The sequence below is a fragment of the Bos indicus genome, chromosome 3 (assembly GCF_029378745.1).
Source record: "Bos indicus isolate NIAB-ARS_2022 breed Sahiwal x Tharparkar chromosome 3, NIAB-ARS_B.indTharparkar_mat_pri_1.0, whole genome shotgun sequence".
NCBI lineage: Eukaryota > Metazoa > Chordata > Mammalia > Artiodactyla > Bovidae > Bos > Bos indicus.
In genome coordinates this window covers 117,899,239-117,926,088 of record NC_091762.1, presented here as the reverse complement: position 1 = coordinate 117,926,088, position 26,850 = coordinate 117,899,239, and the positions used below count along the sequence as shown (strand labels likewise).

General features: G+C 50.9%; 1 protein-coding gene across 3 annotated transcripts in view; it reads right to left on the bottom strand.

Annotated features, from left to right (window-relative positions):
• TRAF3IP1 (TRAF3 interacting protein 1) overlaps positions 1-26,850 on the bottom strand; it is a 60,580-nt gene that overhangs the window by 21,248 nt on the left and 12,482 nt on the right. The window contains exons 8-15 of one of the 3 annotated variants that reach the window (XM_019958021.2): positions 24,389-24,484; positions 19,667-19,768; positions 17,372-17,392; positions 16,248-16,332; positions 15,774-15,857; positions 13,507-13,630; positions 13,277-13,313; positions 10,668-10,744 (exon numbers count right to left, since the gene is read on the bottom strand). In XM_019958021.2, the coding sequence (XP_019813580.2) occupies positions 10,668-10,744; positions 13,277-13,313; positions 13,507-13,630; positions 15,774-15,857; positions 16,248-16,332; positions 17,372-17,392; positions 19,667-19,768; positions 24,389-24,484 (626 nt within the window). The remainder of the gene's footprint in view (positions 1-10,667; positions 10,745-13,276; positions 13,314-13,506; positions 13,631-15,773; positions 15,858-16,247; positions 16,333-17,371; positions 17,393-19,666; positions 19,769-24,388; positions 24,485-26,850) is intronic. The other 2 variants (XM_019958019.2, XM_019958020.2) reach the window with 2 other exon arrangements.

Here is a 26,850-nt window from a genome sequence, read left to right as displayed (position 1 = left end):
GAGTTGGTGATGGACAGGGAAGCCTGGTGTGCTGCAGTCCGTGGGGTCACAGAGAGTCAGACACGACTGAGCGACTGAATGACAACAAAAACAAGGGCAACAAGGGTCCAGCTTAATTTAAAGCAACAACAGAATAAACCCAACGAACAGAGGCAGGAGATAAAGAAAACTGGGGGGCTCAGTGAGAAGGAGAACGAAGAGACAAGCTGGTGCTTTAAGAGACTGACGGACAAATTTCTGGATAAACAGAGAAGCACAAGCAAGTAGTACTACTAACTTTAAAAGAAGAACAAAACCAAACTACAAACAAAGCAGACATTTAAACAGATTCTATCAAAAGCTTCTTTGCAATAAGCTTGATAATTTAAAAGAAATGAATAACCAGAACTGACTGTGCAGAGAAGGCACCCATGCAGGGACGGTCTAGTCCAGGAGTGACCGGGAGCCCACCCGCAGGGGAGCGGCCACCCTGGCGTTCCAGTGACGGTCACTGGAGCCCAGATGGGTGAAGCCACATAGCCAGGGGTAACAGCAGCAATGGGAGATGGGTTACACACAAGGGGGATTCACGTTATGGGTTCATCTATGAAGGACAATGAGAGCCAGGTTTCACATTGTTGGAGAAGGGAAATGAAAATACAGAAAGGGGAAAAGCTGGCGCGCGCACACACACACACGAGGAATAAACCCTGCCGTGTGTGTACACAATAACACTCATACACACTTCTCATCTGTAGCTCTGACCAACAAGAGGGCCTGAGAGAAGAAACACTTGAAAAGCAGTGAGCACCCCTAGGGAGCAGACCGTGGTTTCTAAATACCATCCTCCACTGAAAGGAACCAGGAGGAAACGGCTCACGCCAGGGCTGGGACAGCACAGGAAAAGCCTATGACGTTCTGGTGGGCCAGAGAGTAAGGAAGGGCTCCAGGAACAACACGGGCAGAATGAAGGGGCACAGGAGCCTATCTGAAGGAGCCCCACTGGCCGAATCAGAGGCAATTTGAGTGTAAAAATAATGATAGAATAAAGTTGGAAACCGTGGTGAGCCCACGGTGACATAAAGAATCAAACTGAAAATTAGTGAAGAACGGGATACCTATGGGGTTGGGAAGTACCTCCCCACCATGCAGCATGAATTACAGAAGAACGGGATACCTACCTATGGGGTTGGGAAGTACCTCCCCACCGTGCAGCATGAATTACAGAAGAACGGGATACCTACCTATGGGGTTGGGAAGTACCTCCCCACCGTGCAGCATGAATTACAGAAGAACGGGACAGTGGAGAAGACACCCAAGGGCGCAGCAGCCGTAACGGGACAGATGAGACACGTGCCACGTGACGGGACACGGCGAGAAGAGCAGGCCTCCCTTCTGGGCAGTCCCCACCCAGGATGGCCACGATGCTGAGGAGGTGTCCCCTCACTTCCTGGGCAGGGTGGGGTGGTCCTGCTGCAGGGATGGAGAATGGACCTGTTCAGAGAAACTGTTCAGGAACGTTATCTGGGGGTGATACCTGCAATCTGTTCTCAGAGTACAGAATTTCTTTGTCCCTTATATGCAACTTTTCTCCAAGTGCAAGAGTCCTGTGACACTCACTGTGGCCCCATACAGGCACGTGTTCGGGGTCTGGCACATTAACAGAAGCCCACCAGCTCTGGGACCTGGTGATCACGGCCACCACTTCCAGGACGGGCTTCGCAGAAGGCCTTCCTTCCCTGGAACCCGAGCCGGCTTCACTGCCCCGGGGGCTAGAGGTGAAGCCGAGACTTACCAGAGGACCAGTGCAGGAGTGGGGCAGGGGTCCCGAGCGGGAGGACCACGACACACGCTCCTTTCTCACACGACACTCCCCCGTCGGTCGTCTCTGAAGCATCTGAAAGTTCTCAACAGCGCCCCTCACAACCTTAAATGGTTGACCTGCTTCTAAATCTGCTTTTCTTCACAAGTAGCTTTTAAAATTGTTTAAAACCCATTTGCTTTGCTTTACTCGGCTGTTACTATTACAATATAATCATCCATCATTTTTCACTGCAAATGACCCTACTTGTAGCACAATCAAGCTTTTTAAAGCTACCGAGAAACCCAAACTATTAATATGTGGAAATTACTCCTGAGTACCAAAACCTAACAAATAAACCTTTTATAACACGTATGGAGTATACTTGAAAGAGTCTTAAGACACAGTGTATTTTATTTGTAAATAATTTATAAATAGCAACGTCTAAAATAAACACATTGCTGCTTTAACATCTTTTCTCTCTTTAAGGGATTTAAGAATATTCTCTGAAATTTATAGCTTACGTAGAGCAAAGCCCTGACATTACACAAGCCCTCCACTAAGTGGCCGTCCGTCTTGGCCTCTGTGACAACAGGAAGACGGAAAGGCTTTATCAGTCATCAAAGGGTTCCACCTGGTGGGAGGGGTCTTTGGCCAGAAGGAACGTTCTGGAGACTTTGATCAGAAAACCTTGATAGTGCTGCAATATGAAAAATTGTACACGCACTGCTGCTATAAAGTAAGAAATCGAAGCATTTTAATGCCAAGCCTTTTTAGTTTTCCTTGACTCTGAAACATCCCTGTGACCTGGACCCCGGAGACAGAGCCAGAGCTGCACCCTTGGGCCATACTCTATCTCAGTCCCTCCAAGACAGCCATTCCACCCGGATTACATAAAAAACTCGGGAAAACCTAACTCATGCATCCAGGTCTGTTTCCTCCAGCAACAGCACTTCCCAGGGAGCTGCTTTGTTTTCAAGTCAGAAGGAACGATAAAGAGATGGGGCCAGAAAACTAAAAGTGTTTCTCACCTAAAACAGTAACCACAGATTAGGCATGTTTTAGGGAGGACAAAAATAACTAAGAATAAGAATAGCTGCCGGGAAATACACCTTTTTGTTTCAAGGGAAGATGAGTAATTACAGGACCTCGGGATTCAAACGGCTCTAGAGGGAACGAGTGGCTCTGCTTCATGCACGCAGCACAGGCCCTGCCCCTGCAGGGCGGGCGGCTTCTGGTGAGCCTGGGATGGGTCCCCAGGCCGCGCACAAGCTCTGCCCAGGAGGGGCTGGGAGAGCTGGCACCTGGGCCTGGGGCGGGAGACCTCGGCCAAGGACACAGTCACCCAGACCAAGTCCCTCAGCAGTGCGGGCTCCCCGGGCATTTGGGGATGGGTTCAGGGACCCCGTACACACCTCAAAGTCTTCAGACGCTCAAGTCCCTTATATAAAACGTGAAAGTATTTGCATAACCTAGCACATCCCCTCATATACTTTAAATCACCTCTAATGCTATGCTATGCTAAGTCACTTCAGTCATGTCCGACTCTGTGCGACCCCATAGACGGCAGCCCACCAGGCTCCCCCATCCCTGGGATTCTCCAGGCAAGAACACTGGAGTGGGTTGCCATTTCCTTCTCCAATGCATGAAAGTGAAAAGTGAAAGTGAAGTCGCTCAGTCGTGCCCGACTCTTAGCGACCCCAAGGATTGCAGCCCACCAGGCTCCTCCGTCCATGGGATTTTCCAGGCAAGAGTCCTGGAGTGGGCTGCCTAAATCACCTCTAGATTATTTATAATACTGAATTATAAATACGGTATTTATAATACCAAATACAGGCTATTTCCATGGTCCAGGCCTATCCTGTATTATATTATTTACTGCTAAATCCCATTCAGAGGAATAAAGGACTTAAATTTTACTGACCCAGGTTGTTTGTTTTCTTCTAAAAGCATGTCATGGTTTTGGCAGGAAGAGACATCATATTTCAGATGACCTTAGAAAGAAGTGAAGTTGCTCGTTTGTGTCTGACTCTTTGCAACCCCATGGACTGTAGCCTACCAGCCTCCTCCACCCATGGGATTTCCCAGGCAAGAATACTGGAGTGGGTCGCCATTCCCTTCTCCAGAGGATGTTCCCGACCCAGGGATTGAACCCAGGTCTCTCCCATTGTAGGCAGACGCTTTACCATCTGAGCCACCAGGGAAGCCCTGGAATACAGTGTAAATGCTACATAAACAGTTGCCAGCACCGCAAATTTAAGTTTTGCTTTTTGGAACTTTCTGGAATCACTTCTCCCTCCAGATATCTTCCGTCTGAGGCTGGCTGGATCCCTGGGTTCGGAACCCACGGGTGCAGAGGGCCCAGTGCACGTGGTCTGTGGTACCGGGCGGGGCTCTGAGCGCAGTGCTGAGATCACGGGACATGAGCGGGACCACGGCTCTGCCTCTGTCACCCCCGACCCGCAGAGACGCCCGCCCGCGAGGCTGCCCCGTGCTGCGCCGCAGGGACCAGCGGGCCAGCCCAGGCAGGAGGAGGGAAACTCCAGGAGATGGTAAAGGACAGGGAAGCCTGGTGCCCTGCAGTTCATGGGCTTGTAAAGAGTCGGACACGACTCAGCCACTGAGCAACAACAAATCATTTCTGTGGTCTATAATATAACCAAGGCATATATCTGTAAATATTCTGAAGCAATACTGCTGATGATTTTGTGGTGACAATTCAATTTTATATCCAAAATCCAGACTCTCCAGCCTGTGTATTAGAAAACATAAAACTATCAGCTTATTTCTAAATAAATAAATACAAAAGCCCTATAACTCTTCATGATTAAAATGAATTTCAGTGGTTTCCCAGTTCAGCTATTAAAAGTCTCATCAGTCTAGACATATCGCAGCACATGTCCCTTTTATCTCTATCACAGCAATTTAAATGGGAACAATATTCCTAGTATAAGAACATCCAATAAGACCAGGACCATAAACTTCCAAACGAAAAACACGTCTGTCAGGTACAGAACTTCAGTTAGCGAGGATGTGGAACCGCATTTTCCTAACAGGGTTACGGAATCTGTAATGAAATTGCACCATCTAGCCACCAAAGTAAGAAATGACTATTTCAGATCTATTCAGATCACCAAAGCGAGTGTATGACCCGAACCCCTGACTTCTGTGTAAGTGTTTAGGTGATTACTGTTAGCTATATTCTGTTTATTACCATTAAAATGTAACATGTTTGTGATATGGTCATTTTATCCATCAAGAGCCATTTCACGATACGAGAGGTTCTCAAATTCCCAGACAAGAGCTTCTTGGAGACAGTCACCCACAATCTGTACTGACAGGTGGGTGTTACACGGGCCCTTATGACTGCTTTCCTTCAGAAGGGCACCAAAACAACATCTGGAGGTCCATTTCGGCACACACGCAGGTTCTGGTCTGTGAGGATGGATGACTTCTAGCAGCCCCAGTACAGCACGTGGTTCATGCGACCAAGAAGATGAAGAGAACCCACCAAAACTTTAAATAAATGAAGAGAAGGAAATCTACAAAGAGAAGGAGACTCTCTGAGCCTATTTCAATATAAAGAATTTAAATGAAAAAGAAAGCAGCTGAAGTTTACAGTCACAGAACAGATATAAAATGAAAAAAAAAAAAAAAATAGCACCCAAGAGAAGATTCTATAAAAGGAGACTGAGAAATTAGGAGTGAGAAATCTTTAAACAGTGCTTTAGAGTGAGTGAGTCTTTGACACCGCTGTTATTACTCCAAAGCATCTTCATTTATAAAGCTTGAAAAGCAAGCACTTTTAAAGCATAAAAAACACTGTAGTAAAACTGCTTTTCTAGCTGTTTTTTCAAAAGCTTCATAAATTTGAAGGAAAAAAAATGCTTGGCATGAGCCAATATCTTTCTATTAACAAAGTTTATATTTCCTCTTGAAAAGAGAGCAAGTAAGTCCGGATGAGGAGAAAAATGCTCAAAGCAATCCGACTCACATATTTATTCCATAATGTATTCCTCAAGTCCATTAGCACAATAACAAAGGGCTTTTCTTCCAACACAACTTCAAAGACAGGCTGGAGAGATGCCCAGATTACAAATATGTATTTCCTTAGCATTGGAAAAAAACACTCCCTCCAAAAAAGTACAAAGTACCGAAACTCAGGGCACACTACAAGCTATGTGAGAGCAGAGAAAACACTATTTGAATTTTTGAATGAGCTGGAAAAGATAAACAATTAATATTATGATTAATACATATAAATCAAGAGTGACCACAGGTAGATATGGCCTACAAATAGACAGTCTTTCAATCGCCTCTCCATGAAATCCACAGTGTACGCTGAAGTGTGGACCGACCCCAAAGAGAAAAAGAAGACATACTCTACAGCCATGAAAGCAACATTTATAATAACCGACCACAAACTAGGCCACAAAGAAAGTCTCCATTCCAAATAATCAACATCACAGAAACCACGTTCTTTGAAAATACGGTAATACTAGATATTGGGAAATTTAAAAAATAAACTTAAATAAAAAAACCTCTGTGTTTAAAAGCTAAAAACCAAACTCCCAAATAGCTCATGTGCTAAAGAAGAAATAACAACCAACTACTTTATACTAAAATTCAAGGAGTTTTTAGTATTTAAAAAATTTTAATTTAAGGATAAAACATGCTTAAAGGGAGATGTATAGTCTTAAATATATTTGTTGAAGATGACGAAGACTAAAAACAAATGAGTTAAGTGTCTTTTACTCAAGAGGCTAGAAAAAGTAAACACCTGAAGAAATTAAGAGGAAGAAGAGAGTAGAAATCAGTGAAAGGAAAACAGAAGTCAGTACCTACAGAACCTAAAGCTAATTCTTTGCTACAGTGTCTCTTTCAATAGTTTTTTCAAAGTCTTATCAAAGCAAAAAAAACACAAAATTTTTGGAAAGAAGAACTATAACTATAGACCAATTTCTTAAATCACAAAGTATCTTGAAGCATCTTTTTGCCATGACTTTGTAAAATGGGCATGAAATAAGCAATTTCCTAGAGAAACACTGTGGAAGGGACTCCTGGCTGGCTCCTGTGCCTGCTCACCCTTCTTTTCTTCTTTTAGTGGGGTTTTGGTTTATTTGTTGTTAATTGAGGTAGAGTACTACTGATCTCCCTTCTTAATAGCAAAGCTTCCTTCCCTGTGAGCAGCCCACATGTGGTAGATGTGCCAGTTCCAGAACCCTCAGCCCTTAGCCAGGCAGGCGGCCTCCACCATTTAACCCAAGTGCCCTGCAAAACTGTCATTTTCTGCCCATGCCAGGCAGTGAGAAAATCTGGCAAGTTTTGGTCTGTATGATGGAACCTCTGTATAATGGAACCTCTCATTGCTAGCTAAGCACATGGATGCCTGGAATTAAGGGGTCACTTCACAGACCCCTTAGCAACGAAGATCTGACCAAATATAATGAAAGCTGAAGTGGTGCACATTATTCCACTAAATAGTCTAAAGGATTAGTTTGAGAGAACAGAAAAGCTAGCAACTCAGAGGCTCCGATACTAAGAAAACAGCGAGAAGAGAAGGACCTAGCAGTGGAGTGACTGAACCAACATCAGAGGGTTGACGTGAGGACCACAGCAATGAACACAAAGTGGCCCTAGCAGAGAGGAAGCGACGGCAAATGCGAATTTATATTAATAAAAAGAAACAAAAAGATTCAGTTGCACAGCCCTCTGATCTGCCAGGAAAAATTGCTAAGTATGACAATTTAACAAATGACGCTGAAACATCTGGTTACCATATGCAAAAATAAATAAGCTTCAATCCATACCTTGCATTCTATACAAAAATCAACTCAAAATATAAAACCTAAACTATAAAATCTCCAGAAAATATAAGAAGAAACCTCTGTGACCGAGGGTTTGGCAAGACTTCTGGGATACAACACCAACGTTCGACTGCTTTAAAACTTTAAACTTCTGCTGTTTGAAAGACACTTTTAAGCGAAGGAAAAAACAAGCCCTGGACTAGAAGAAAACATTTATGCACCGTATCTGATAAGAGTCTTATGTCCAGAATATATGAAGGATTCTCAGAACTCAACAGTAAGAATACAACCAGCCTAACTTTCAAAGGGGCAAAAAAAAATGTGGACACTTTACCAAAGAAGATATAAGAATGGAAAATAAGCAAAGAAAAGATATTTAATATCGTCAGCAACTAAGAAAATGCAAATCAAAACCACAAGACATTTTTAGAAACTGACTGTATCAAGTGCTGATGAAGACGTGGAGGAACTGGAACTCAACTGCTAGTCAGAAGGTAAGTGGTGCAACCACTCTGGAAAACAGCCTGGCAGTTTTTTTTAAACGCTGAACACACATTTACCACCCAACCCAGCAGTCCCCTCGTAACTGTTTACCCAGCTGGACGAAGGTACTTGTCCACACAGACTTGTCCACAGCAGCTTTATCTGGAATCATCCCAAACTAGAAGCAACCCAAATGCTCCCCGGTTGATAAAAGGGTAAGCACAGCACAGTTCATCCATTCGGCGGTGAGAGAAGTGAGGTGTCGACACACACTGCGACATGGACACGCTGCAGAATAATCGTGGCCAGTAAAAGGAACCAGACCCAATAAAGAGTGTATGCCAAATGAGTCCATTCACATACAATTCTGGGAAATCAAACTAAACTACAGCAACAGAAGGAAGGTGATCGGTTGCTGGGGATGGCGGGGTGGAGGGAGGAAACGGGTGACGGAGGACACAGGCCACTTCTGAGGGCCGTGGGCATGTTCATTATCGGCTCTAGCCGCAGAGATGTGTGAAAACAGGGACTTTCATTCCACTGAGAGAACAAGTCAGCAAAGCCTCCATGGAGCCTGGTGAAACTGAAGCCCTTCCCGTGTTCTGGCAGAGAGATTCCAGTTCTGGCACTGCCTCGAGAGTGGGGGCGGGGGGCGCAAACCACAGGCCGAGGCCAGGTCCTGCTGTTGTGATACAGCTTTATGGGGACGCAGACACGCCGTCACGCACCAGTGTCTACGCAACAGCTGCCTGTGGAGGCATCAGCAGAGCTGAGAAGCTGCGGCAGACACCATGTGGCTCTCAAGCCTCAAGTATTTACTGTCTGGCCTTTTACAGAAAACATCTGCTGATCACTGCTGGAGACCAACACTGGCTCTTATGTGCCAGGACACACGCAAAGGAGCCCACGGAAGCGCCCTGCACAACAGCGAAAGGCTGGAAAACCCAAAGTGCCCATCAGTGAAGGAACTGATTACTAACAAACACTGGAATACCATTCATCAATTAAAATGAATAAACTAGACCTACAGGCATCAAAACGGGCAGGGTCTCAGAAACTCCAAGCTGAAGAAAGCTGCAAGCAACAAGCTGAGGTTCCAAACCCACAGGAAGGAGGCATCACACCGAATCCATCTTAGTGGCTACCCTAGTGAGAACAGGACTGAAGCAAGCCCAGAAAGGACTTCAGCTTTTCCTACACATTTTCATTTATTTTTATAAAATCTAATTAAGATATTTTAGAAGTTAAATAAATGTAAATGTGACATCTATAACATACCAAAGAAAAAAAGCAGAAAAACTTGCTGGGTTTTCCCACCCGACTATAATACACATCATCCCCAACTTTATTTTTTTTTCTTTTTTTTTCACCCCCAGCTTTAAAAACGCTCACTAACTATACTTTTCAAAGCAGCGAATGTTCACCGAACAAAGGAATTTTTTCCCTTTTATCTTCGGAAGGCAAGAGACCTACCCATCTGAAATTTACTTTCAGAGGAAACCGAAACACAGGCCTAGTGTGCTTTGCATAAAAACAAAGAGCTATAAAATTTAAACCAACTGAAGCTTCAAAGGTTACCTACAGTAACAGCCTGAGGCACACACTGGAGGTTTCCGACAGGTCTGCACAAACACTGCCGGGACAGCGGACAGCTCTGCAGGCTCACGAGAAGGACGACGACCCAGGGAAAGTCCACAGCGACAGACCGCGGACGGCAGAAAGGGCTTTTCCCCTGTGAGAAGAGCGGGCGACCACGCTCTCCTCCTGTTACTGGTGCAAGGGGCTCCCTCTAACGGGGGGTTTCAGCCCTACAGGTCTCCTTGCAGCTGCTTCAGGCCAGATCTTCGTGACAAACCAGGATATATTAAGCAGAATTATCTAAAATAAATAACCGTTAATCCAACTAGAAGGAAAGAGAAACGGCTGCGTGAGTGTCTGCATATAAACTTACTGGATTATTGGCTCCTGACAAAGCTAAGAAACCCAGAAACTTACGTTAAAAAACCCCAGAAGTGAAGATTTATTCTTATTTTTTGAGGCGTTAAGATGGAAAGCTCTTGGTGGCATCTGAGGCTTACCACCTGGGCTGCAGGTATTCACCCCGCGTCACGTGCCCTAGGGCAGGGGCTGGAGGGAGGGAGGCAGGGGTCCTAACAGAGCCAAGCCATACACCTGGAAGGGAGGCAGCTGGGAGACCAGACACAGACGGCACGCGTGCTCAAGTCAGATCTGAAAACTTCCCAGACTCCCGCTCTGTCACCAGCTGGGGTCGCGCGGATGGATAGCCTGCCTGCCCCCACTGCGCAGGGAGAAGGGGTGTGCTGGGCAGGAAGGGGTTGGCACGGGGTCAGCGCAGGCCGAGGGAGGCCACCACCCCGGACCCAGGACGGGACTAGACGTGGGTGCAGAGGAGCGACATTAGGCCCCCAGAGCCCCGCGTCATCTCTCCTGCCAACTGGGGGGCAGCGGGGGGAGGCTTGTAAACATGTCCACTGACGTCACCGATAGTCACAGGATCTGAAGGGTGCACCTAGTCTTGAAGGCAAATGTGTGAAACAGAGGCTAAATGCCAGTGTGTACAGAAGTCATTTCGTTACCTTCTCTCCAGGTCTGGATGACTGCTGCAACTTCTCATAATCTTTCTTAGTCTCCAGAATTTTTTTGACAAGTCCTCCTGTTGGAAATCAGTGGTTTAATGTTAAAGCAGTTCTCTGCCCTAAGGAGCCAGCTTACTCTAAGTGCGGGTGGGGTGAGGAGGAATGAATGCTAAGATTCTTTCTCTTTCTATACTGAAACAGCTTCAAATACTCTTTACAAGATAAAAAAGCAAAGCGACTCTTTCAGCCTGTTTTAGACTAAGTACTAATATTTCTTTATATTGGAGAAAGAGCATCAACTCTTTTTTTATTATTTTTTTAAAAAAGGATTAGTCATGAGATAAATACCATATGAAAAATCATTTGAATATACCTTGTTTGGCACGTTTGACCTTGGAACCATGTGACTATTTTACATTAATAAACCAAAATTAAATCAAAAATTTTAAACCCTAAAGATCGAAAGCAAAAGAAAACTATAAACGTAGCAGTATCATATCGGTATGTATAACCTAACAGAGAAGAGTTATTTTACCACTTAAAAACAGAGCCATTGGCTGTGCTCCCTAAGGGGGCGGCTACTAAGAACCAGAAGGCAATCAGATCTGCCAGGAGCACCCTGACGTGTCCTCAGTAGGCACACGGGTGTTAGCCACTGCTGCTGTCTGTGCTCAGTTGCTCAGTCATGTCCGACTCTCAGCGACCCCGTGGACTGTAGCCCGCCAGGTCCCTCTGTCCATGGGATTCTCCAGGCAAGAATACTGGGTTCCTCTGTCCATGGGATTCTCCAGGCAAGAACACTGGGTTCCTCTGTCCATGGGATTCTCCAGGCAAGAACACGGGAGGGGGCTGCCATTCCCCACTCCGGTTAACCACTGGCAGTGCAGTTGAAAATCGCTGAGTGTGTGAAACGCAGGATAAAGAAACACACGGCTGCAAGTGTTGGGAGCCAGAATTGCTGGCACGAGCAGAGATGTCCACGGACAAATCAAAGAACTTGGGGAAAACATAAATCATAAGTCTAAAGTGAAAATACCTACATGAACTCAGGATTTGACTTTCTTAGGAAAAAGTAAGAAAACCCCTAGATGCAATAACCAACCCAAAAGTAACGTGCGACCAGGCTCCTTGGAGATACGGGGCAGGAAGGAAGTACAGAAAAGAGCCTAAAACCTTTGTCCCACCAGAAACCAGGAAGCCTCAGAGTCTACTGGGCAAACACGGGCAGAGGACACGGAGAAAACTTAGGTGGACTGAAGCAAAACGCATCAAGCGCGTTAAAGCCGTGACGTCAGAACGACATCAAAACCACCATCACCACCAGCACAGCCCTCATCAGTCAGCGCTCAAGGTGCCAGGAGACAAATGCCCTGTGAGGAAAACCCATCAATAAAGGGGGAGCGTGGAGCAGCAAACACCAGGGGAGGGAAAGCCTGACAAGGTGGAGTCGCCAACCAAAATGTGCTGGGGGGTGGGGACGAGAAGGCCACCCCCCACAACCCCCACGGAGTAACAGAGTGAGACCCACGTCTGGGCACAGAGACAGCAGGCGTGACCAAGAGCCAACACCACCACCACCGCCTGCTCTCGTCCAAGCAAACCGAATCTGACCAGGTCTCTAGAACCAATTCATAGGAACAGAGGAACGTGAGAAAAAAAACCACGACAACGGTGGGTAACAAGCAGCACCCAACCGTGAGGAAACTTAAAGGACAAGCAACCAGCCTCTTCAGCAGATAAATCACAAGTGGGATGGGGTGGGAGGGGGATCCTACAGAGAGAATTCAGAGTTAGATCAGTCAGCTGCAAACACAGGGACCTTACCTGGATTCTGACTCAAAGAACTAGGAAACAAACACAAAACAACTGGGGAAAAACAAGCACTAGATGATATAAAAGGCAGGAATGACTGCTTTTTATAGGCAATAATAGAAATATGGGCATTATTCTTAAAAAAAAAAAAACACACACACACACTTACAGCAGAAACGATGCTCTCCAGGACCTGAAAAGTGTGGGGAGTGGGGGGTCACCTTGGGTGGAGACGGAGGTTAAGACAAGACCACTGCTCACTGCAAGAGCTGCATGCTAGCCCAGGGTCACCAGACTACTCTCTCAGCCTTCACAAACGTTTCAACTAAAAGAAGACACTGTGGGGACCTGCCTCGTGGTACAGGGGTGAAGACGCTGCACTCCCAACACAGGGAGCAGGGGTTCAATCCCCGATGGGGCACTAAGACCCCATTTGCCTCGTGGTGTGGCCGGCAAAAAAAAAAGAAGATGCTGCTTGGGAAGAAAACAGTATTACGGAACTGTCGATCTGGAGGGGACCTCAGGAGTCCTCCAATCCCATGGTCTAACCGTGTGGGTAAGAAGGGATGTCATCTCCACAGCTGCCCACTGCTGACCTCCAGGTCCTGCCCCCACCCCCAGTGGCTTCCATCGTCCCCAGGATGAACCACACACCAAGGAGGCATCGGTGCCCACGGCATCCTCTTTACTGCTACTCAGACCCCTGGGCAAACCGCGGCAGACCAAGCTCACGTCACCAGGCCCTTTCAGAGCACAGAGGGCACACCCCGGGGCACGCACAGCGGCCCACGACTCACCGTGCTTCTCGTCTTCCTCCAGTTCCACCGCCTGGGCCTGAGTGGGAGAGAAAGCAGAGAAAACGGAGGCTCAGGCTTGCTGAGATCCCAAGACCATGCCCGCGTGGATCTCATCAGGGGAGGGACCGGGTTAAAGAGGGCGGAAAACTAACTGAAACTTCAGAGGAGAACTCTGTGCACACAGATCTCAGAGCGGGAGGACTCGGCCCGGCGTGTGGCGCTTCACCCACCATTTCGAGCTCTGACATCTCGGGGAGCTGCGGGGCGGCTTCCACCACAAACTGATCATCATCCTCGTTGTCAGAGTTCTGCGACTCGGTGATCACGTTGGACACGGTTTTACCGCTCCCCGTCCTAAACGAAGAGAAACTGGGTTCCGTTAGAAACCTTCTCCCGACCACGCGCCCCCATCAACCCCAGGCATCTGGAACTGTGTGCCCAGTCCTCCCCAAGTCTCCCCCCGGCCCCATCCTCCCCCCTGTGCCCTGGGGAGCCAGGCCTCCCGAGCCCTCAGGCAGCCGCTGCCCCTCCAGGCCTCCACTCTGGCCCCATCCTCCCCCCTGTGCCCTGGGGAGCCAGGCCTCCCGAGCCCTCAGGCAGCCGCTGACCCCCTCCAGGCCTCCGCTCTGGCCCCATCCTCCCCGCTGTGCCCTGGGGAGCCGGGCCTCCCGAGCCCTCAGGCAGCCGCTGCCCCTCCAGGCCTCCACTCTGGCCCCATCCTCCCCCCTGTGCCCTGGGGAGCCGGGCCTCCCGAGCCCTCCAGCACCGCTGCCTCCAGGCCTCCACTCTCCAGGTGCAGGCGAGGGCGTGGTTTTCCCTGTGCTTTCCCTGGCTTCTAGCTACGCTCCCTGAAATCGGCCAGCTCTAAATTTCGTGTTGTCTGAGCTTCTCTGACAACAGATGAATGTTGTCTGTCATTTGACAGAGGATGAGATGGCTGGATGACATCACCAATTCAACGGACATGAGTTTGAGCAAGCTCTGGGAGTTAGTGACAGACAGGGAAGCCTGGCGTGCTGCTATCCATGGGGTTGCAAAGAGTTGGACAGGATGAGCGACTGAACGGAACGGACTGAGCTTCTCTGAGAACCAGCGCTCTCGCCCTCGACCCCAGCCCTGATGGTCCTCACCAGCCAGCCCCAGGGCTCACGCTGCGCTCCGGGCTGCTACCTTAACTCTGGGGGGTTCCCAGTGCTGGAAAGGCCCCGCCTAGTCGTTGGGCTCTGGGGCCCCCACATGCTCCCGCATCCCTCTCTCAGCCACAGGCCTACGGCGGGACCTGGTCACCGCCGCAGACAGCAGACGCTCAGCCCCGAATCCAAGCCCCTGCTCCGTGACCACCCCACCCCACCCCAGAGTCTTCCCATCTCTGGCTGGAGAACAGTCCACGCGAGGCTGACTGGACCCTTCACCTCGTGCCCTGGGGGCGCCCGTGAACACACCCTGCCTCTCCTGGCTCTGCGGACCTCTGGGGTGGGCGGCCTGTCCTCTGTAGGAGGCTCAGCAGCACCCTGGCCCTGCGCCCAGCTGGACGCCGGGCGCCTTGTCTCCACGTACGCCCCAGTCCCGATGCCACAAAAAGTCCCCAGGGGCGGCCCCAAACGAGGACCTTGGCCCTGGTCCAGTCTGGGCACCAGGCTCTCCTCTCTTTCCTCTGAGCCCTGAGCTTCCATCCCCAGACTCACCATCAGCTCAGGAGAAAGACAAAGAGCCAGGAGCTCACCACCCAGGACCTCACCCGCCCACCAGCCCCTGCTCCGTGAGGCCAGTCCCTCCACACGCCCGCCGTTCCCCCAACAGCCCGCCCCCAACCCACACCACCCGGCCTCCCGTCTCCCCTCCCAACTGGACCATCCCCACCACCAGAGAAACTCGCTGCTCGTCTCACCTTGAAAACAGGAACTCTCTAACTTCTCTCAGGCCTTCCCACCACCACCTACTGCCTCATTCCTCCGCTTCCCTGGCCAACAAGGCTTAAAAGACACACCACGCCGCCTCCAGGCCCTGCCTCCCAACCTGGCTGGAGCCCCTCCGGCCAGCCCGTTCTCCTTCTCCTGTTCCTTCGCTGTGATGTTTTGTGCTGTGTCCACACTGGATCCACAGGGAGATCCGTAACATTTACGAAGCCCTGCGTGTGGCCTGTCTTTATACTGCTCACGACTTTGTATCTTTTGTTTCTAAGTTCTGTGCAATTAAGCCTTTAAATTCTTTTATCCCATTCCCCCGCCGACCCCCGACTGTTTTTATGCTCAGAAAATCCTCTTCTCTGGAGATGGAAGGCATACACTTTCCCCGTAGTGGCAAAGACTGATTGCAGAGCACGAACCCCTGTGTGGAGGCGGTCTGGCCCGTGCTTAGAGGTCAGGGCCCCCCAGGTGCTGCGCCTCCGCCTCAGCCTGTGTGCCGCCCCCGCCAGCCCCCCCCCCCACCCCCGTGCTGGGGAAGCCCCTGCCCCACTCCCGGTGCCGAGACAGCGGCGTGGCTGCCCGGGGCCCACCTGTCCGTGGTCAGCGCCTCCACACTCTCCTGCCGTCGGACCCGGGGAGGCGCGGGCCGTGCGCTCCCGGGCCGAGGTAGCCTCCTGAAAAGAGACACAGAACACTTGGGCGTTTCAGCGGACGGAGGAACACCAACGCTGATGCCAACCTCCAGGCCACCCTCAGCCTGCCGCTTAGGACACGGTCTGCAGGACACCAAGAGCGTCCCACTAACCTGACAAGTCTAAGGCACCCACCTCCTCATCTCGTTAAGGTAACAAGAGGTACACACAACTACCAGGAGTCAAGCCCGTGACGGACGCAGCCGTGAGCACGAGCCTCGCTCAGGCTCCGAGACGCTCCACGGCGGTCAGGCGCGCCTCAGGTACCAGGACACTAAGCGGGCTTCGCTTTCTCTGAACAAACCATGGAGCTCAAGCAGCACACGAGCTGGGGCAGCACGGAGAGGCGGGGGCGGGACCGGGCGCACGGACCTGACCGCCGCGGGGGGCTCGCCGGGCGGCTCGGGGTTCTCGGGCGCCTCGCTCTTCTCCTGGCCGGGAGCTCCAACGTCTCCTTCTGGACGGGCGGCCGGCCCACCAGCAAGTTCACAAAGGGGAAAAAAAAAAAACAAGTAAACGTGTGAAGAGACAGCCATCAAAACAATGACAAACATGAATGAAAATCTTCTCATCATTCTGATGAAATTAAAACAGACGCTTGGCATCTAAATTTGGGGGAGGTGTGGGGACATGGGCAGACTAGAAATACAACTGGGTCAACTTCTCAAGAAATCGGAATTCAGCAGGTAGGTGTGTCAAGTCAGCAGTTTAACTGAAAGGAAAACACAGGCCAAGGACAGAAGCAGACACACACGTGTAAACACGCACGCGTCAAGATGCTCAGGCATCGCTCGCCGCAGGGACAGACACTGGGAGACGGGGAACTGTGGTTTGGCCCCGCGTCACACGCTCGTATGAAACGTCACCGTGTTAATACACGCATCATCAACAGCGTGCTGCGCTCAGTCGTGTCCTACTCTGTGACCCCATGGACGGCAGCCCGCCAGGCTCCTCTGTCCACGGGATTCTCCAGGCACGGACAGTGGGGTGGGTAACGTATCTAATAACTACATAGCATAGATGGGGGTCTAGAAGGACATTCATTCAAGTTACGAGCACTGGGATTACCAGTGCTTTTCATTTTCTTCATATTATTCTGCATTTTTAAAGTTTTTTTTTATTTTGGCTCTGTACCATAATATTTTTATAATCTGAATAAAGTTGTGTTCATTTTGATAAAGATTTAATCAGTAAACAGTAAACCCAAACTATTAAGACAATTAAATTTACCCTACTATTTAAAGTGAAAGTGCTTAATATGTTAGAAAATAATAAAACCAGAATTTGATTATTGGAAATATAATTTATACTCAAGAAAAAATTCCTGAAATGCATTCTTTTAAAACATAAAAAGTTAAATCTTAATTGGTGGCTATGTTTCCTTAAGCTGCTTTCACTAACACAGCGTATAAAGCATAAATCCGAGAGCGCACGTTAGTGTCTGTACACACGGACACAATTTATACCAAACAGATTTACTTAAGGCCATTACTTACCTGCATCGCTAGGACAGTCACCTAAAAAAAAAAGCACATCAGAGAATCAATTTCTGTCAGGAAACTTCAGTATATTTAATGATCAGAACAGGATTTGAGAAAAATATATTAGTAATAACTTTGGATGTCCATTAGGAGAAAAACGGTCATTTTCTCATAGTCTTTTTTCCAGCTTCCTAATGCCACTGTTTTATTTTTAGAGAGAGACAGACAAACAAAACCATGAATCATATGTCATTACTTGAAAACAGATAGGAATGAGGAGAAAGCATATCAGTCACAGAGACGGGTGACGGGCACAGAGGCGGGAGGTGACAGAGCCAGGCGCAGGCAAACGGGCCCGTGTCACGTAAGTCGGCCGCGGGTGTCTTTCCATCGGGGCGTCTGCCCCCAGCAGCCCGCCTCGGCACTTGGCACCCGGGACTTTTCCTTCAAGTGCCACGCGATGGGGACAAACGTGATGGCCGAGGCCACAACCAAGGAGGGAAGCGCCGTAGGGTGGGTGGACCCAGGACAGCCCCTGTGCTACACTCTTACAACGCACGAACACGTGCGCAGAAGAGCCAAAGCTCCCTGGATGCAGGACAAGAATAGACGCCCCCAGGGATGGCCAGGTGACCCGGAGGACACACGCTTAAACGTGGGGAAGGCCAGACCGCAAAAGCGGCCTGTGGACACCAAGGTCAGAGCCACAGACACGCTGCCCCAAAGGGGCCGGCTCTGGGGGTGCAGGGGCCCGGCCTTGGGCCTTGGACACCTGCATCCCAGAGGCCATCCCTGCAGAGGGCAGTCTGGAAGACGGGGCCGCCGGGGAGGACGCACTGGGTGTTAGGGAAGAGACTGCGAGAGCTGCCTTGCCCCCGAGGCCCTGACACCACAGCCCCGGGCCTTCTTCAGAGCCATAAGGGGCTGTGGGCCTCGGGGGGCTCCGAGGGCAGCAGAGTCCCGAGCTGACCCCGGGCACTGCACACACAGAGTGGCCTGCCCCCAGCACAGCTCGGCGCCCTGCCTCACAGATGCCCCCGGCCCTGGGCTTCGCCTGCACCACCCAGCCTCCATCCCCAACGCCCGGGCCAAGGCCCCCTCTGCCTTCCTCCCTCATCCCTGGCCGGCCCCCCACCGCCGGGCTCCCAGCCCCAGTCAAGGCCACCAGCCCCGCCTTCGGGCGCATCGCCCGGGCATCCACACGCCTCCAGGCAACCCCACTGCTCTGTCCCTCCCCATCGCCCCACAGCCGCGGCCAGTCTGGCCTCTGGACCACGCGCTACACTTCCCATGCGATCTGAGCATCCTGAAGCCACTCACCCCTAAAAACAGCATCAGCATCCTGTCTCCAAATTTGCAATAAGGCCACTGGCCCCAGCTTCCGCCCCTGCCCCGCCCCGAGGCCCCAAGGCCCTCCCTGACCCCGGTGTGAAGGCTCCCCGCAGACCACCCAGAGCATCTGCTGCAGTGTCTGCCGGCTCAGCTCACTCAGGCGCTCTCTGCCCGAGGGCTGAGCGCACCGCAGGCCTCCAACAGACACTTTCTGCTGAACAGGCTGGCAAACACCAGCCCTCACCTGCCCACACCCCCGCGGCCCCGACACCTGCGCCGAGTGTGGCGCTGGGGCACGACATGGGGGCAGCGGGCAGGGTGCCCCTCCATGCCCAGCAGGACCTCCAGGGCCTGAAGAAGCGCACAGTGGTCCAGAAAACGGGGGATGTGTGTGCTCGTACGCTGGTTCACTGTGCTGTACAGCGGAAACTAACACACCATTGCAAAGCAACTGTACTCCAATAAAAAACCTTTTTTTAAAAAAAAAAAAAAAAAGCAATTACTGAATGTATAACTTTACTACAATTTTATTTTTTTAATGCTGAGGAAAAAAAATCATGCTTGAAAGCAGAACCTTAGTGAGGGAGGGCTTGAGACAGAGAACATCACAGAAAAGTTAAGAGTGGAGACGGCCTCTGAGCTGCTGGGAAGTCCTCTTTGGATGGGAAACCTGGGGCTGCAGCCCGGCCTCCGGGACCCCCAGCAGCAACTAAGGCTTTTCCCTGGGTCACCCCAACACTTCTGGACTCAGGAGGAACTCAGGACTCAGGGAGGTCTGCTGCCCTCAGGCTAGGACTAGGACGCTCTCCTCTAGTTTATCAAACAGGCAAGAGCGAGTCACCAGCCATGTTCAGTCCTGAGTGTGGATGACAAGGGGCTGGGCCTCGGCGGGGTCAGAGGCCTGGGAGCCTGCAGCTGCAGCCATGACCCCGGGACACCCCGTGTAGGGGACGCACGGGTGACCAGCCTCCCTCTTACCTTTCTGCTTCACGGCTGGCTCTGACTCAGCGCTGCCTCTCCACAAACTGGCTGCAGTGTCATCTGAAATACTAGCTGAGTTAGTATTAGCTTCTTTCGTTTCTGACGTCAGATAGTTAAGGCGGGTGATTAAGAGGGAGACGTGCAGTGGGGTCACGGCGGCACGTGACGCCTCTGTGCCTCCCCATCGCCAGTTCCCCGGGGATGACCCAGGGCGGCTTTCTAGAGGATGCACCTGGACCACTCCCCCCAAGCCTGGCTCTGGGATCAGGCGCGGGGAAGGGGCGCCTGGGAAGTAGGCAGGCCCCACCCACCCAGTCGAGGCAGAGGCAGGGACCCCCCCACCGTTTCCAGGACGGCCTGATACCACCAGTCCCCCCTGGTCTCCCCACGATGGCCCGGCCTGGGAGTCATGACCTGAGGCTGCAGCTTCAGGACGGCAGGAGCAAGAGGGAAGCGCTCCTGGCTCTGCACAGCCCTACACACGTCGGAAACTCCAGCACACCTGCCTACTGTTTACTGACTGACGTGCAAATGTTGACCAAATAGAAGAAAATATCAAGTACCCGAGAAATAAAACATTTCTATTAAAAACAAAAGCAGGGGGGCTGAGGGGACACACTCTGAATTGTGGCAAAAACCAGGGAGGAAACCTGACCCGTTACCAAAGCACCGACCCCCTGTAGCTAAGATGGATCTGGAGACAAACACAGAACTGGGAAGATGCTCCCTTTCCTGAGACACAATCTTATACTTAAAAGTACTCAAAGAAATAGTTTATGTCAGAATTACGCTGTCATTATAAAATAATCAATCTTTATTCTTAGCAAATAAAGAGTTGCTTTATTTTATGTAATAGAACTACATAAAACAGACAACATATAATTTTCTGAGAAAATTCTTTTTGATCTGTTAAGAACGATGTGGACCTAAACAGCCTGATTCAAGTAGTTAATTATTTATGATGTCTCATGGACAGCAACCAAAGAACCAACATGAAGTACCATTAAGTTCTAAAACAAATCTAAAAATCAGATTAGATGACCGTAGATGACCAATTTTAGAAGAAAACACCCCAATTACTTTAAGTTGTCACATACTATTCAGAAGCATCAAATACTTTCTATACTGTGGCAAACTCCACCAACACAGTGAGTAAATTACAGGCGCGTTCTGTCCGTGGTTCAGGGAGACCAAGGACGCTGTGCACAATTTCATCTCCTCAAAGTTCTCTAGTTTTTGAGAGGCCGATGATGGTTGTTTTAACATTTCTAGCAGTAGTCTTAAGTGAGGTTTATTGAACCCCCAATTCACACAAATTGAAAGTACGTAAAAAAACAGACTATACCTTCACTAATAATACTACAACCAATCCTTATTCAGAGAGTGTAGGTTAGCCAGCTTGGCAAACAACAGCTTTAGAAAAAAAATTAGAAATTGAAATCACTATGAATTGGCAAAGGGAAAAACCACAGCGCATGAGCACCACCTGTTGACTGAATTACTGGTAATTACCGGGTCCTGCAGGTGAGGACGAGGGCGAAACGTCGCACCTGGAGTGGGCTCTCGCCCCAGTGAGAGCACGTGAGCAAAGCTGGGTGCCTGGTGGGTCTACAGTTACTCCCCGGAAAGGCCTCAGCCAGCACTGGCCCGCAGCACAGCACGAGCCGCCCGCTCTCTGCCAGGGCTCTGTGCAGCGTCTTACCACACAGAGCTGCTGACCATGTCCAGGTGCAAACGCAAACAACCAGGGTTTACACTGGGGGAGCTGCATGGCACAGGGATCAGCCCCAGCCTCGTATCCTGGGGTGCAGAGACGCTGAGTGCATCCTGACGGGACGTAAGGCAAAGGGCACAGCGGCACCTTCGCAGGGCGAGGGCGAGCAGGCCCTTCAGCCCCAGTCTGATCAGGCCTTTAGACCCAAGGGAAATACGGAGGGGGGCGGGGGCTCTAAGCTAAATGACACCGTGAGGAACGAGCAGGCAACATGCTGCACCCGACCAGCAACCGCACCGCTCCGCAAAGGCAACGTTCTGGGACAAAAGTCGGGGCGGGGGGTATTCCAGACTCAAAGCGGCGGAAGAGACAAAAGCAGAGGGTAAAAAGGCAGAATGCAGCCTGGGTTTCAGACGCTCTGGGGGAATCAGTGCGTTAGGTTCAACAGTCATTTCACGGCCACGTAAGTGCATGCTGAAGTGTTCAGACGGAATACTTAGAGTATTAAAATATTTTTAATATACCTTTGAAATCATTCATAAAACAATGTCACTATAGGTTACGCAAACAACGCCAGAACCTTCGGACCACCGCGCCCAGGTGAGGGGCTCACAGGTGCGGACACCGCGCCCGGGTGAGGGGCTCACCGGTGCGGACACCGCGCCCGGGTGAGGGGCACACCGGTGCGGATCGCTCTCCTCTTTCTTCTTTCATCTACTTTTCATAATGAAAACTTCTACACAACGGAAGGACATGAAACGAGGGAACCCAAGCAAGATAAAGAGACGGATGGAGAAGGTTCCAGGAGACCTCGGACCATCAAACGGCTGCGTCCCGGGAGGACCGAGTCTCCTCAGCCTGCATGGGAATGGGAGCAGGGAAAGACAGCGCTCGTGTTTTGAGAAAAAAATGGACAAATCTCTTGCTGAACTTTTCAATAGGCCTGAAAAGGCAAATGAGAACCACCAAGCCCGCGCACTCTCCCGGGACTCCCCGCGGCAATGCCGGCCGGCTGGCCTGGGAGCAGTCAGAGTGACGAGGCACAGCTTCAGTGGGAAGCGCTGGCCGGGGGTGGACGGGGACTGTGAGAGACGGCGCCACTGCACCTGGAGGCTTAAGGAACCCCAACGCCGGCTGCAAGCCCTGGATTCCGAGAGTCCAGGGACGGCCGGGGCGGGAGGACACCTGTGATGACGGGGACCCGGGGGGCGCAGGGACAGGCTCGAGGGAGGAAGGGCCTGCGAGGAGGGCCGCCCAAGCCCAGGGGGCCAGGACCACACCTGGGCACAGCAAGCGCTTGGGACTCGGCGCGTGGCCACCAGGTGGCACCAGGCTCCCCCTCATCTCCGCAAAGCTCTGGTCTGGGGCCCAGGTCAGGGCTCTGTGCTCCTTCAACGTGCAACTCCCATCATTTTCACAGCTGCACATAAAGGTCTACAAAGATCCATACAGTGCTAAAGAACTCTCTGACTTGACTTTAAACCCATCACGCCCTCTCAGCACAGCGCTGGCTCACCCTGACTGGGCTCTGCCAGCCGTGTAAGTGACCAGCACTAGAGCCATCGTGCACGGCACGCCTGTGACACGGCAGCCACTGCACGGATCCTCCAGGCACATCTTCTCACACCTGGCACCCATGAGGAGACACCGCTCAGTGAGCACACCCTGCGGCTCGCTCCAGGCCAGCGGGGTCGCGGGTCCGGGTCTGGAGGCGAGGTGCGTCCACGTGGGCCGCCCAGCTGCCTGCCCGGGGCAACCTCTCACTCCAGCTTCACCCCCTGGCCCACTCCCCTCTCCCGCAGCTCCGGGACCCCCGAGGGGCTGAGAAAAGCTCCCGCAGAAGTGAAATAAACCATCACGAGATGCGGCTGAATGGCACAACCCGTGTGGTCAGTGAGAACGGTGTGTCCATCCATAAGAAAGCACTCTGCCCCGATGTAGGTCATCCGTCCCCCACACTGCTCAAGACCCAGATAAACCGCACAGGGCTGACCTACTTGGAACAGAACAACCACGGATCGTCACTGCTGAACCGATGATGGAGCAGAAGGCTTGCACACACATCTCTTAGAACAGCAAAAAAATGAGGAAAGGCAGAATGCACACAACAACAGGCCTGCTGCTATTCCAGTTACAATCACTGAATGTTTACAGACCAGCTAGATCTGAGGCAAGCTCAGCCCAGAAAAACATTTACCTCTCCCTGAAGTCAAGATTTACACTATTTTCCCCCTTAAATGTCACTCAAGAATTGCCACACTGCTGAAGAACTGAGCTAAACATCGAAGAAGACGGCACGCAGTTGTCATCTCGGATGATCCCACTGAAATTCCGCATCTGCACATCTAACCTCACCGTACCAGCAGGGCGAGCACATGTGCACACGTCACGCTGCAGCCTCAAAAGTCAAGGGTGCGCCTCGGGGATGCCGTCCCCAGGAGCTCTGAGCAGGCACCTTAAAATATTTCCTGCGGCAAGGCCATGCTCGTGCCCAGTCGCATCCGACGCTGCAACCCCACGAGGCTCCTCTATCCAAGGGGGTTTCCAGGCAACAAGACTGGAACCGGCTGCCATTTCTGCCTCCGGAGGATCCCCCCAACCCAGGGATGGAACCCGCATTGCAGGCAGATTCTTTACCGCTGAGCCATGGGGGAAGCCCATTTATGGTGGAGCATTTGCTTAATAGAACAGGGCAGAGGAGTCTGGAGAAATGAAAGATAAGTCTCTATCTATCTACTCCATTTTGTAAAATTCCAGCAGCCAAGATAAAAGAAAGCACTTTGACTTAGATTCAGAAATGTCACACGTAAAAAGGCATGAAAAGGTTAACGTCAAGCTCAGTTACTCTTTTTCATTATAAAACTTAGCAGATTAAAGCAAACAGAATATCAAGTCATTTCGGGTCTTCAATACATTGTGAAAAGAATCGGATGAACATTAAAGTGGTGGGAATATTTCTTATCAAAGCAGTGAGGAATCTAAACTAAAGAATATATTTTTCTCACCTATTTCTGAAGTTGTAGTTTCCTGATCTGGTTCATTATTTAATCCAGGTACTACGGGGTCTAAAATTTTAGCTGAAACAACATTCTCCTTTCTTCCTGACATGAGATAGTTAACGACAGATTAAACTATTGCAAAGGCTTTTGTATCCGGTTGCTTTGGCTTGTTTGGATTTACAGGGGTTTCTGCCACGGTCACCAACTAGCTGTCCCGTCTACTCAATGGCCAGTTCTCTGTCTCCGCAGGATGCTGGTAAGACGCCCCCCTTGCCTGGCTTCAGGACGCCCCTCTCCAAACTCGCCTCCACCTCGCTGGCCTGTGTCTCCTCTGCCAGAGTCGCCCCCTCCTCTCCGACCCTCGAATCCTGGGCGCGCTGCTCCTCAAGTCATGAGTCACTGCATGAAGGTCCTATGCTCCCCTGGAAATTCCCAGCTTCTTTTACGTTAACGCCGGCTTCTCCAGGTCTCTCCCTGAACCCCAGGCCACACACCCGCCTGTGCTCCCAACACTTCTACCCGGCTGTCTCACGGGTGCCTTGAACGTAATGCCTCCAGAACAGAATTCCTGGCCCAGCCACCCGATCCACCAACCAGCTTCTCCCAAAGCTTTCCCCGCGTCCATAAACGACACCACCCAGGGTCAGGCTCCAGCCCTCAGGACTGACCCTCTCTCCAACTCCTCTCCTCGTGAACAGGTGCTGCCCACTGCACCAGCATGCCCATCACCCCACCCTGGTCTCAGCAGGGACCCTCGAGCCCCGCCATCACGGCCTGCCACCCACACACAGCCTCAGCCCCTGGCGGCTCTCTGCCTCACTCCTGCTCCCTGCAGTTTTAATGGGGGCCCTTTCTCAAGCCTGGGCTGGTCTCCATCCTGCTGGACACCCCCAGGGGCTGCGTTCACACTTAAACAGTCTGCCCAGCAGACGCAGCCCCCGACGAACCCAGCCTGCCACTCAGGAGCCAGGTCTCCGATCACTTGCCCTCTCTCTGCTCCAGCCTCTCCACCCGGCTCCCAGGCTCACCAACAGGCAACGCTGTCCCAGCTATGGGCCTCTGGCCAGTCCTGGAGACCCGCAGCTCATGTGCTCAGCAACCCGAGCTGACTCTGTGCAGACACCCTGCCCCCCGCCCCTCACTCCTGTAAGCTTCCTTTCCCTTCAAAACTCTTTGCTAAACTAATAGGAAAGTGTACATCCTGACCTCTCCTTATTATCTAATAGAGGGTATACACCCTGACCTCTGCTTATTATCTAACAGAGGGTATATCCCCTGATCTCTCCTTATTGTCTAATAGAACGTGTACACCCTGACCTTTCCTTATTATCTAATACAGGGTATATACCCTGACCTCTCCTTATTATCTAACAGAAGGTGTACACCCTGACCTCTCCTTATTACCCAATAGAAAGTATACACCCTGCCATCTCCTTATTATCTAATAGAAGGTATACTCCCTGATCTCTCTCTCTTATCTGTCTTCTCCCTCTAGAGCAAACTCTCCATGAGGGCAGGGACCCTACAGACATTTGCAGAACAATGGAAGGCTCCTGTGGACCACGGGCCAGGGCCTGATCCGTGGCAGGGAACCTTCACTTGGGGGTGGGGCGCCCTGTGGCTCAGACCCCAGGGTCGGCGGCCCCTCTGCCCTGCCCGACCCCGGCCGCCCGAGGGCAGTGCTCCAGCACCAGGGCCCCTCCCAGAGCCGAGCAGGTGCATCTCCGGGGCAGCAGCCACAGGGCTCCGTCTGCTCGGTGGCCAAGCAGAGGATCCGGCAGCTAAAGGTTTCAACTCACCAGTGAGCACTCTCAGCCTCCCCTGGGGCTCACTCTTACCGAACTGTTTCACGGCATGCTCCTTCTTAGCTTTACTGTAGGAAGAGTTACATTCTTTTTCAGGGGAGAGACTATTTTCACTGGTTCTAGAGTCCCTTCTTCCTGACATGAAATTGCACAATGAAAATATGTATTAATTGGTAATGCTGCATATTATTGAACAAATGAAATTAAAATGCATTCCCTAGCTGAAAGTGCTTCACTTTGCTACAATTCACTAGTTAAGAATAAGCAAAAAAAAAAAAAAAAACTCATATTCTTAGGCAGAATGCTTTTTCGATCCTCTAGAGATTCTGGAATGGCTTTCAGATTCTGAGTATGTTCAACAAACGTGACACTCCCCCCACCCCCACCCTTCTAGTAAACTCAAGGCTTCTCTTCTCAGCAGGAACACAGAGCACCTGTGTCTCGCACACTTCCTGGGCGCCAGACACTTGCCCAAACGCTACCCGTTACAAGAGGGGGCAGTGCCAGCTGTGCCAGTTGAGGACCTGGGGTTATTAGGTCTGCGCTTGGTGAGTGGGCAGGGAAGAAAAAAAGTTCACCTATTTGTCAGTAGCTCAGTAGAGCTTAATGTTGTAAAGCCAGCAAATCTCTGATAACCAAATCTCTTAAAGACCACATAAAAGG